At 45.7% G+C, this 11,239-nt stretch overlaps 1 protein-coding gene across 1 annotated transcript; it reads right to left on the bottom strand.

Moving 5' to 3' along the window:
- Window positions 1–7,450: 7,450 nt before the first annotated feature.
- On the bottom strand, window positions 7,451–8,323 carry LOC103807755 (SERTA domain-containing protein 2-like). The gene has a single exon (XM_009080501.1). The coding sequence runs from the start codon at window positions 8,306–8,308 to the stop codon at window positions 7,451–7,453; it is 858 nt and encodes a 285-aa protein (XP_009078749.1). The 5' UTR covers window positions 8,309–8,323.
- Window positions 8,324–11,239: the final 2,916 nt, after the last annotated feature.

The raw sequence follows: 11,239 nt of genomic DNA on the forward strand, positions 1-11,239 counted from the left end.
CCCTAAAATTCTATGATTCTATTACATAACATTTCTAATTTTATGTAAGTTGCACCATACAATGGGAAGTTTTCCTTTCATCTTCCAAGCCCTTTGCCCCTCATGCTGATTTTATTTTTCTGTAAATTTATAAAAATTGGGTTAAAATCTGCAGAGTGATTAACTTCTTACTTTAGGATGGAAAAAATTACCTTAGGTTTTCATTTTCCCTCAGCTTTCTGTGGCACCAGATTCCAGACATGGTCATCTCATCACCTGCAACCTCTTCCTGAAAACCACATCCTCGGACAAAAACACTCAGTACATAACAATCCCAAGGAAGAAGAACATTTTCACCACACACAGCCTAAAAATGAAGTTTTTCAGTAGCAATGTTTGGTGACCTCAATGCACTTTTTAGCCTTTTGTTCTCTCGTTTTGAACTGAATGCAGTTTACCTCCAGTATGTTCCTGGCTGGATACTACAGGCTGCAGATGTTCCTTAGGACAGTGACATATTGCTGTGTGTGAGGCACCTACAGCTGTGTTATTAGAAGAGATTTCTCTCCTCTTTAGCTGTGAAGTCAAAGGTGTCGTTTTATCCTGCTGAGTTTTGCTGCAGAGTTGTGTCCCTCACAGTAAATGCAGCTGCAGTTCACTGTAAAGATACTCTGGAGAACTCTCCTTGACTACTGACCTTTCAGACCTTAATGTCTCTTCAACCCAAAGCTTCCTTTCTCTGCCTAAGGCTCCCCATGCCCAGGTGGGATGGAATGTGTGCCTTGTCACAATCTCTCCTCGTGCTTGGCCCAGAGCTGTGGAGATCTGTTGCTTTGCCACTGCTGGATGCAATGACAGGAGCCTTTGCATCTGGCAGCTTTCCCTGGGGTTTAAAGAAATAAAACTGGTTTAACTTCTGTCTGGTAAAGCCTCTGTGGTCACAGGGGTAGAGGCAGTGACATGTTTTACTCTGGTGTTGGTTTCTGACTGAAATAAATCGCCTTGTTGAAGCTGATTGTGACAGGACTTGTTGGATTCATTGAATCCCAGAATCAGGTTGGAAGGGACCACAATGGTCATCTGGTCCCACCTCCCTGCTCAGGCAGGGCCAGCTCAGAGCACATGGCTCAGGGTTGTGGGTCTGGAACATCTCAGTGAGGAGAATCCACGACCTCTCTGGGCAATGTGTTCAGCGCTCAGTGACTGCACAGGAAAGAAGTTCTTCCTTATGTTCAGGTGGAACTTCCTGGGCATCAGTTTGTGCTGTTCCCTCTTGTTTTATTGCTTCCCCCATAAATGTGATCTCTTGTCAGTTGAGAGTCCAATTCTCTCCTTGTGGGTTCCCCCAAACATGCAGCCTGTCCCTGAGTTCTGGTGAGGGCTGAAGGGCTCCCAGGACTCTACAACCCTGAAGCTGAATGGAATGACTGTAATTTCAGTTCTCTTAGTCCTTTCCTTGAACCTGCTGATCTCAGACTGGTGACAGTGTCTCTCAGTTGCCTTGTTCAGGCAGTGCTGACAAGCAGTGAGGGCTTGGGTAGCCCAAACAATCACCTTTGGAACCCTGGTTGTTTTTCTCCCTGCTGAATCATAAAGGGCTGAAATGTTTTTCTGTTCCCCAACCTGCACCTTGGACAGGGCTGTAAAACCTGCTGCTGTGAGGGAATGATGATGTATTCACCCTTCTCTTGGGGCGAGAGTGCAAAACATCCTTCAGTCTCAAGAAGAGACACTGAGAGAAACCTCATTAATGGATTCAAGTCCATGAAAGGGAAGTGCCAAGAGGACGATCAGACTCTGCTCAGTGGGGAAACAAAGAAAACAAGAGGGAACAGCAAAAACTGATGCCCAGGAAACTCCACCTGAACACGAGGAAGAACTTCTTTGCTGTGCAGTCACTGAGCACTGAACAGATTGCCCAGAGAGGTCGTGGATTCTCCCTTACTGGAGATATTCCAGACCCATCTGGACACAATCCTGAGCCATGTGCTCTGGGGTGGCCCTGCTGGAGTAGGGAGGTTGGACCAGATGACCCATTGTCTCTGTGGCAAATTGCAGGTGGATTGCAGAGTAAAATCAGCATTGCTTGCTGTGGTTATCCTGGGATTTGAGGGGTGCCAGAAACATCTCTGACATGTTCTGCACAAGTAGTGACTGTTCATTTCCTTGAGTCATTTCCTGGTTCCTGCCTGTGCCCTGACCCAGCTGAGCCTCCCTGTCCTGCTCCTCCCCTGTGCCGAGCCCTGCCAGGCGCCTGTGCTGGCAAAAAGGAGCATGAAGGGGACAAAACTCGGAGTCTCAGTGTTGGGAAAGGTGAAGGTTCCGCATGGGGAAGCAAGCGGCCGACTCTGTGTGGGTGATACAGCAAGCTCCATCTTTATTGTCCGACAGGCCCTTTCTTTATACAGTGCAGGACAGGCATATAACTATCAATCACTTTTAATTGGCTAAGCTCTAGAGATAGCATTCAGGTACTCCCCTCACTCACAGCTGCAGCTGTGAGGCTTATCTCTTGCTTTCCCAGGCTTGGGTGCATTCCTAGCTGTTTTTCTCGAACCTGTTTGTTTCACCCCCAAGGACGAGTTACCCCTGCCATCTGCCATCTGCCCAGCTGAGTTACTCCCTATCTATATAAGTTACTATCTCCAGAGCCTTGCTTGTACACTGCATTCCCAGGTGTGTTCCCAGGACTGTGTCTGTACGTTCCCAGGGGACTGAGGCCTAGCTCTTTTTGGCCTTCCCCAGGATTATGTCCCTCCATTCTCCAACATCTCAGCACATTTTGAGCTCTGACTTTACTTACTTCTCCTCGTAGTTGTGAGCTCACAGCAGTGAAAGCTTCAGTTCTGATGTGCCAAACGTGTTACTGTGCTCTGTATCTGAGGAAAGCAAATCCCACAGAGTTCTGACATTTGCTTAGGATTTGAAAGGGTGAAAACTACAGCAAGGGGAGAATTTTGGCCAGCAGAACCAGACAGGAATGCCCTTCGCTTCTACTGAGAGGGAAAATACACACAGAGACCAAAGTTTTATAAAGTTCGAATTAGCAATGTAGTTACTAAAATGTTTACTCTGTGGAATGATGCTACAAACAGCTCTGGAACAGAAACCCAAGACCAACTTCATTGTGAAAGACTGAAATGTTTTCAGTGCATAGTCTAAAATGTGGAATTTAATTAAGAATAGTGATATAAGAGTTGAAAATGGAGGGGGAACAATCAGACCCCAGGACAGGGCAAGCCTGGCTGTGCCTATAGTGACAGCTCTGACCTCTTCTCTCTGGAACCAGGGACAGGACCCAGGGAATGGGCTGAAGTTGTGTCAGGGGAGGGTTAGGCTGGGGATTAGCAACTGGTTCTTCTTTCCCCAGAGGTGTTTGGGCACTGAACAGCTCCCAGGGCAGTGTCACAGCCCCAAGGCTGACAGAGCTCCAGAGGTGTTTGGCCAATTCTCTGAGGCACAGGGTGTGATGGTCAGGGATGTCTGTGCAGGGCAAGAGTTGGACTGGATGATCCTCAAGGGTCCCTTCCAGCTCTGATGATCCTGTGATTCTGTAATTCTTTGGTTTCTAACTATACCACGAGGCCACCACTGGTACCACAGAAGACTTGGAGTGTTAAACAACCAAAAAAAGCCTTGTAAAAGTTTACCAGGTTTTTTTTTCCAAAGTGCAGGGAGGCAGTGCAGGATTTCAAAGTACTCTGAGATTTTAAATGATGAAAATCACTTTTAATAGCTTAAACACGAAGTTCTCCTACTCCACTTAAGACAGCAGAGGAAATTTGGCTGAGAATGAGCTGCACTGTGATGATTGTTAAACCCCAATCTTCTCTGTGGATCCAAGTTTGACTTTCCAGATTCACTCCGAAGGATTCAAAGAGGAGAAACAATGCTGAAGTCACATCCAGCAGAAGTTTCTGCTCTTTCTACTGAAAAATGGGTGAGAACCCCTGAAGTTGCCACCCCACAGCAGAGCCTTGGGTGAAAGGCACAGCCAGTCCAGCTCAGTGCTCTGCTGGGCAAAATGGTCATAATGAGGCAAAAATGTCTGGAATGAAGTTGCAACATTTTTTCCTTTTTCAGTGGAGATGCCTGGGAATGCTGGGGAAGCACTGGAATGCCAAAAATCCTCCAGCTTCCCTGAACATCTGCTTTAGTAGCACACACATTTCTACAGACACTTCTGCATCTTCAGAGCTTAACTCCTCGCTGCTAATATGGGTTTTGATAGCAACTCATTATAACTCATCCGCCTTACAGAACTGATCATGGAATCCTAGAACCACCAAGGCTGGAGGAGACCTCTAAGATCATCCTGTCCAACCATTAACCTGTCACTGCTGGAACCCCCAAACCCTAAACCAGATCCTGCAGTGCCACATCCAGACACCTCTGAAACACCTCCAGGGATGGTGACTCCACCACCTCCCTGGGCAATATCCCAGGGCCTCAACACCACAACAGGGAAAACATTTCTCCTCACATCCAATCTGACTCTGCCCTGTATGATTTCTGGCCAGGTTTAGTATTTCTGGGGAGAAATGGTGGTGTAAAGATGAAATAAAGGCACAAAACCCTGGGGAAATGTCACACCTTTGTGAGGAACAGGCCAAGGTGTTGTTCTTAACCCCAGGGAAAAACTGAAGGCTGCAAAAGATCAATGGTTTAAACTGCAAAACTGTGGCTTTTATTTCCAAACATACAATAAATAGGTCCACCACAACTAGCCTCTAACTTCATTTTACATGGAAGGATTTCAAAAGTTGTTTGTGCATATTTTAAAAAAAATCAAACTTCCCTTTGCACGTAATTCCATACACAACCCAACTGCATTCCATCCCAGCTGATGGTCTTGGCACTGTGACACAAGCAACCACTGAGAAACAGAGCTTTGGAGCAAGGACTCGAACGAAAAATTGCATTTTGAGTGGCTGATAAAACATCTACCAAGGACTTACTCTCTTTTTCCTGTAGTATACAAAAAAACCCCACCATCCTCAAGTGTGTAAAGGTTGAAAAGCAAATTATCTACTGTTGTTGTAGGGGCTGCAAGGTAAGTGGCTTTAATAACTGTTCACTATTTGTTACGTGGATACAAATTCTCATACCAAAATATCTTTCCTGCATAGTCACATTCCACGTTTCTGAATACAAAAAGAAGTGAGATGCAGTTTTCTTCTCTCCTCTGAACTACTGAACCCAAAGACATTTTTCACCACAACTCTGTTTCATCACAGTGCAGAAGGCCCTTAACAGTTGAAGGATTTCTTCAGTCCTAGTTTGGATACAAAAGTAGAGGCTGAGGAAAAGCCAGAGTAGTCTAGAGATGATGCACAATCCGTGTACATTCCCAAGCTGTACCTCATCAAGGACTAATCATACACTCTTCAAGCAAATCCCTTTATCCAGCAATGCAAAATACTTTAGATCAGCAAGATTTATATTAGAATCCATACAATATATGCATATAAATACATTTATACCCTTGGGTTGCTAACAGACCCAGATGGCTGTGAGGATGTGACCTGAACTGGTTCTCCATGGCCTTGGGATACCAAAGTGTATTGGCAGCTAAGTGTTAACTGAGAGAATCACAAGAAAACATGGAGATCTTGGTGTGCCACAGCACCAGTTAAGACTAGAAACCCCAGGTGACATCCCTGAGCCCTTCACCAGGGCCAGGATCTCAACCTGTGTGAGATGCAACACACAGGGAACACTTATTTCCTCTGCTGATGTGGGAAAAGTCTCAGCAGAACAACAGCAAAACCCCTCCAAAAAAATACCATAAACCAAAGCAAAGCTTTCTTACAAGACAGGTGCTGCAGCTCTCCAGAACAAAGGAAAAATTTGAGAATTAAAAAATAAGAAGAGAAAAAAAAAACAACCCCAAAAAAGTAATGTGCAAGTGTGTGACTGAGAAGACGGTGGTGGCAGGGAGGGACGCAGACCTCAGCTCAGGCTGAAACACAGGATCCAAGTGGTTCTCACTGCAAATCTCTGCTGGTTGTCTATCCTTGCCCAGCACAGGCTGCAGCAGCAGGATGAGCCCAAGGCCAGGCAGGACCTGCCTGGGGCCACGTCAGAGCCTGAGCAATGGGCGGAACTGAGTCATGGCTGTGACTCACCCAGGGCTGTGCCAGCAGCTCTCCCAGCGCTGCTGCAGCAGTAAATGTTCTCAGCTTGGCTCCCCGCAGCATCCACGACGTGGGATCTGATGCTGGGGGATGTGCTTTAGGGCTTACAGCAGTGACAGGTGAACGGTTGGACTCGGTGATCTTCGAGGTCTCCTCCAACCTTGATGGTTCTGTGGTGACTCTCAGTATCCTCCGAAGGTGCTAGAGGTTTGAAGTGTTTCTTCCCACAATGCCAAGTTCTAGAAATGTGTCTTTTTAAATAATATTGCACATAAAAACTCATCTTACGCTCTGCAGTGAGAGCAGGGCTGAAGGACAGTGTTTTCCCACCAGAGAATCCAACATACACAGGGAGAGTTTGAACTGAAGGAATGCTGAGATTCTTCCAAATCTAAGCACATAATACTGACAGGAAAAAAAATGGTAAATTGCACAATCTACATATAAATTACGTTTGCAAATACTTAAAAAGGTTTTAAAACATTGAATACCCTTGATTTCACAAAGCAGCTAGGTCACAAAGGATCAGCTCAAGGAGTTAGAAGGACCTTCCCCCCCCCAGCAAAACAAAACAGAACCCAAAAAGATCTGCAGTCTCAGATGAAGCACTCGAAAGAGTTAAAGCATTTCAGCTCAGAGGTAGTGCTAAACACATCCAACTAGGAGTCCATGGTATCTGAACTATGATGAAACAATGTAGTAAAATGTAGAAAGGCTATAAAATTTACAAAAATAAATAGTTCTGAACGCTTTAGAAAACGCAAAGAGACTTTGTGGGGAAGTGTCTTGATCTTGCTTTTTCTGACCGCGAGAAAGCAAAGAATGTCTCAGTGTTAAAATAGACCCAAACTCTTAGGAAAGTGTCTGCAATCCACACGGTCCAAACTCTGCAGCTTGGCAGGTGCCAACCTGGCATAGACTCTGCTATGAAAAATAAAGTGGAGGCTTTGTAAAAGATCATCTCATAGGAAATTCGTTTTGCATGTAAATTCTTCTGACAAATCAAAAATTGCACATTAAAAAAGTCTATTGACAGAGGCAGGAGAGGTGCTGAGGGCACATGCCTATGGTTCCACACACACACACCCCCTGCAAGGAAGGAGAATGATGATTGCACAGTTTTGATAAATAAATATTTCTTTAAAAAAACCCAAAAATCTGCCACTTTTTTTCTTTTTGGTTTCTAAGGTTTGGAATTGGTTAGAAAAATCCTACTACAAATTGCTCTTTAGTTTGTGTTTTCGAGGATTCTTTACAAGGTTTCCAGTGGCTTTTTTTTTTCCTGAAACCAAGTGAAAGTGGCAGCTCAAAAGTATCTTTGGGTAAAACAAGTATCAGGATCCAACCAGAATCTCCATGATGTGGTCCAGCTCACTCAGGTCTGTTCTGCAGATCTGAATGTTGTTTGCTGATGAAGAATTACAGGATGGGAAGGTTTTCAGCGGTTCCTCTGCAGCAAGAGATGGTGATCTGGGTGGCATAAGTGGGGGGCAACAGAAGTCTGAGTCATACATTGAAGTGTCAATGTCTTCAAAGATGTCATCTATTGCCAGATCCTTCAAGTAACTGGTTGAGTTTGAAATCTCAAAGGAACCAAAGACACACTCAGCTCCCTTCAAATCCTGTCTCTCGTCTTCTAGCTTTAGACCAGGATTTTCTGCAAACCTGGGCTGGTCATCTCCAGTAGGAACCAGACATGTAGAAGGGCTTATATCTTCTACAAAGTCTAGATCCTTCAGTATGGATGAAATAGCAGATGACATGTCATCATCCGAGACAATCAGCAGGCTGTTCTCGATGGGGTCTTCCCCCGACAGCACGTCGCAGTCGCAGCAGTGAGGCTCCTGCTGACCAACACCTGAAGGAAACTGAAGGGAAATCCAAGATGGCTCCACCCCTGTGTAGCTGTGAAAACTAGGAGCGATGCCAGGGCAGATGGTCATGGGCTGCTGGTTGCTCTCCTGTCTCATTTCCTCCTGGATCTGCCGCACGGTGTTGGCTACGAGGACAGAGCGGCGCAGGTTTGGTTCCACCAGCATCTTGTATGTCTGGAGCTTGGTGAGGCACATGTTGAGCACCAACTGCCTCTTGAGTGGGTATGGCAGGTTTCGACTGGAGTCAAAGGCACTGGAGAGTCCAGCCATGTTCTCCTCATAGTCACTCAGCTTGCGCTTGAGACCTCTCCCCAACATGAACCTGCAGGAGAGAAAGGATCAATTAACCTTGAGCAAGACTATCACCTCTTCAGCAAGATCCAAACACCCTGGCACTGGGGAGGTCCCAGCTCAGTGCTGTGCTCAGCTTTGGGCACTCACTGCCCAAAGGCCATTGAGGCACTGGAGCGAGTCCAGCCAAGGGCAACGAGGGCAGCAAAGGGCTAGAGCACATGGGCAAGGGCTGAGGGACTTGGGCTTGGTCAGCCTGGAGAAGAGGCTCAGGGGTGACCTCATGGTTCTCTGCAGCTCCTGCCAGGGCTGGAGAGAGGTGGGGGATGTGTGTCCTGCCAGGGCTGCAGGGAGAGGACTAGAGGGAATGGCCTTGAGCTGAACCAGGGCAGAGTCAGATTGGATGTGAGGAGAAATGTTTTCCCTGTTGTGGTGTTGAGGCCCTGGGATATTGCCCAGGGAGGTGGTGGAGTCACCATCCCTGGAGGTGTTTCAGAGGTGTCTGGATGTGGCACTGGAGGATCTGGTTTAGGGTTTAGGGGTTCCAGCAGTGACAGGTTAAATGTTGGATTTGATGATCTTAGAGATCTCCTTCAGTCTTGCTCATTCTATGACTCTGAACAGACACTTCTGAGAACATTCTAGAATGCAAAGTATTGACTAACTTTAGACTCTAATGCCCCAGAACACCAGGAGACAGAATGAAGTCCCACACAGCACTGCTGCCATCCAAAGGATGCACCTTCCAGCTCTGTTGTTCAACAGTGACTTTGGCTTTTAAACAGAAAACATGGAAGAAATATACTAACTCTTAAGTTATAATAAACCTACACTGTATATATAAACACTTCATAGTAACTTACTTCAAAGTTTTGGTTTTCAGGTTTAGATTTATCTCTGCCATGAGAATATGGCGTCATCCATTTAAACTGCACAGCACGAAAATTCATTAAGAAAAAATATCTGAATGCCAACATGAACCAAAATACTTGTTTACACTAAGGATCATAATTACTGAATATTCCACCACTCTCCTTTCAAAGCTGACTCCTAGGCATAGCAGGTCATAATTCCAACCTAGTTTCAATACCCATTTTTATCTCCTTGAGGTATTTGTAACGTCTTGCTCAGTGTCTCTGAGAACTCTCTGTAGAACTCCTTTCTCTCCTTTTAATTTGGAGGCTTAAAGCAGTTTTACTGCAGCTGAACCACCCAGCAATGCCAACAGTAGGACCTCCCCTGGGATCCTGAAATCCACTCCAGTTTGGCTCAAAGGTGGAGAAAATCTGGCTGGGACAGTGAGCTCACACACTGGTTCCCAACCTGCTGCTGACTTCACATGAAGGACATTAAGCAGGAGCCCCTGAAATAGCTTTTCCAAGTGACCAAGTTTGGTCAACAGTCCAAAGAAGCAGAACTGAGCTGCTTTCAGCCTGCTTTGGGTGCTTCTGGGTTGACACACGGCAGGTCTAGAACACTGTGGTGCAGAAAAACTGTTCTCCAAAATACACACAACCCAAACAAGGATCTGCTGAATACTTTGCAACTGCCACTCCAAATATGAAGTGGTTTCTGAGGGATAGCAAGGACCATGCAGTCACTCCAATATACACAGAAAGGAGTACACAGCACCCAGGGAAAACCCTGGTGACACACGTGAACAGACACCTCACTCCCAACAGAGAGAAAAGGGAGCCAGCAGAAATCAGACACCAGTGGCAGATCAAGGGCAGATCCTTCCCACAGAAGGCTCCAGCCCCTGTGTGCTGCCAGGGGCCTCTCAACTTCCTCTGCCTGTGAGCACTGGCCCTGCCAGCACCACTCAGCTGATGGGCACAGCTGCCAACCTGCTGCTCTGCTCCTGGGCCCAGGGTGAAGCCTCTTCTACTCCCTGGATTTCTCCAGCTTTACAGGAAGCACTGCAGGAGCTCCATAGCTACATCCCTCTGCCTAGACAAGGCTGTTGGAGAGCTCAGCTCCTCTGGAGGAACAAAAAACAAGCAAGAAGTGCTTCCTAACAGGAAGAGAGAACTGCTGCAGGAGTTTAGCTCTGAGACTTCTCAACTGTACACACTTCTTTATTAGGGACATATCTAGATGAAACTCATTTTGACCTAAGGTGGTATTTTACTCAACAGGTAGTGGTTTGGCCTATCTTCAGTTCTCTGTCACAGTCACTCTTGAAATAACAATAGACAATTCTACTTGTAATTTTGCTTGTAATTTTGCAGTGCTGTGATTTTTTTAGCTCTGAGACTTCTCAACTGTACACACTTCTTTATTAGGGACATATCTAGATGAAACTCATTTTGACCTAAGGTGGTATTTTACTCAACAGGTAGTGGTTTGGCCTATCTTCAGTTCTCTGTCACAGTCACTCTTGAAATAACAATAGACAATTCTACTTGTAATTTTGCTTGTAATTTTGCAGTGCTGTGATTTTTTAATGCTGGAAGTCTTTTTCTCCCAAGTTTCCTGCTAAACCTCCACAGCACCAGTTGAATATCGTTAAAAACTGCCATTTTCCCTAATCACAAGGATCCCTAACTCTCCATCCAGGAGCTAAATGACTTCGGAGGATACACAGAAATTTGGGCAAGGCTAATGAAAAGCAGAGTCCCGTTGGCACTGTGGATTTAAAAATGACTAGTGTCATGGTTGCTACAGGAGACATTAGACTTTCAGTTCTTGTCAAACACACTCAGCTGTTGACCTACAAAAGATACAAAGCTCCTTTGTTACCAGCTAATTACATTTTATCAGGCCTTTTGCTTTATTTTCTAACACAAGAATTTCTGACAGGGTCAGATCCTTAACAAAGTACTCTGTATTTGCTAAGGAGATTGTCCTTTTGCAGCTCTGTGTATGGACATGCACATCTGAAACCCCCAATTCACACCCCAGGCAAATCCTAGAACCATCAGGATTGGAGGACACCTCTAAGACCATCCAGTCCAA

Source organism: Acanthisitta chloris, unplaced genomic scaffold (genome assembly GCF_000695815.1).
Source record: "Acanthisitta chloris isolate BGI_N310 unplaced genomic scaffold, ASM69581v1 scaffold40428, whole genome shotgun sequence".
Classification (NCBI taxonomy): Eukaryota; Metazoa; Chordata; class Aves; order Passeriformes; family Acanthisittidae; genus Acanthisitta; species Acanthisitta chloris.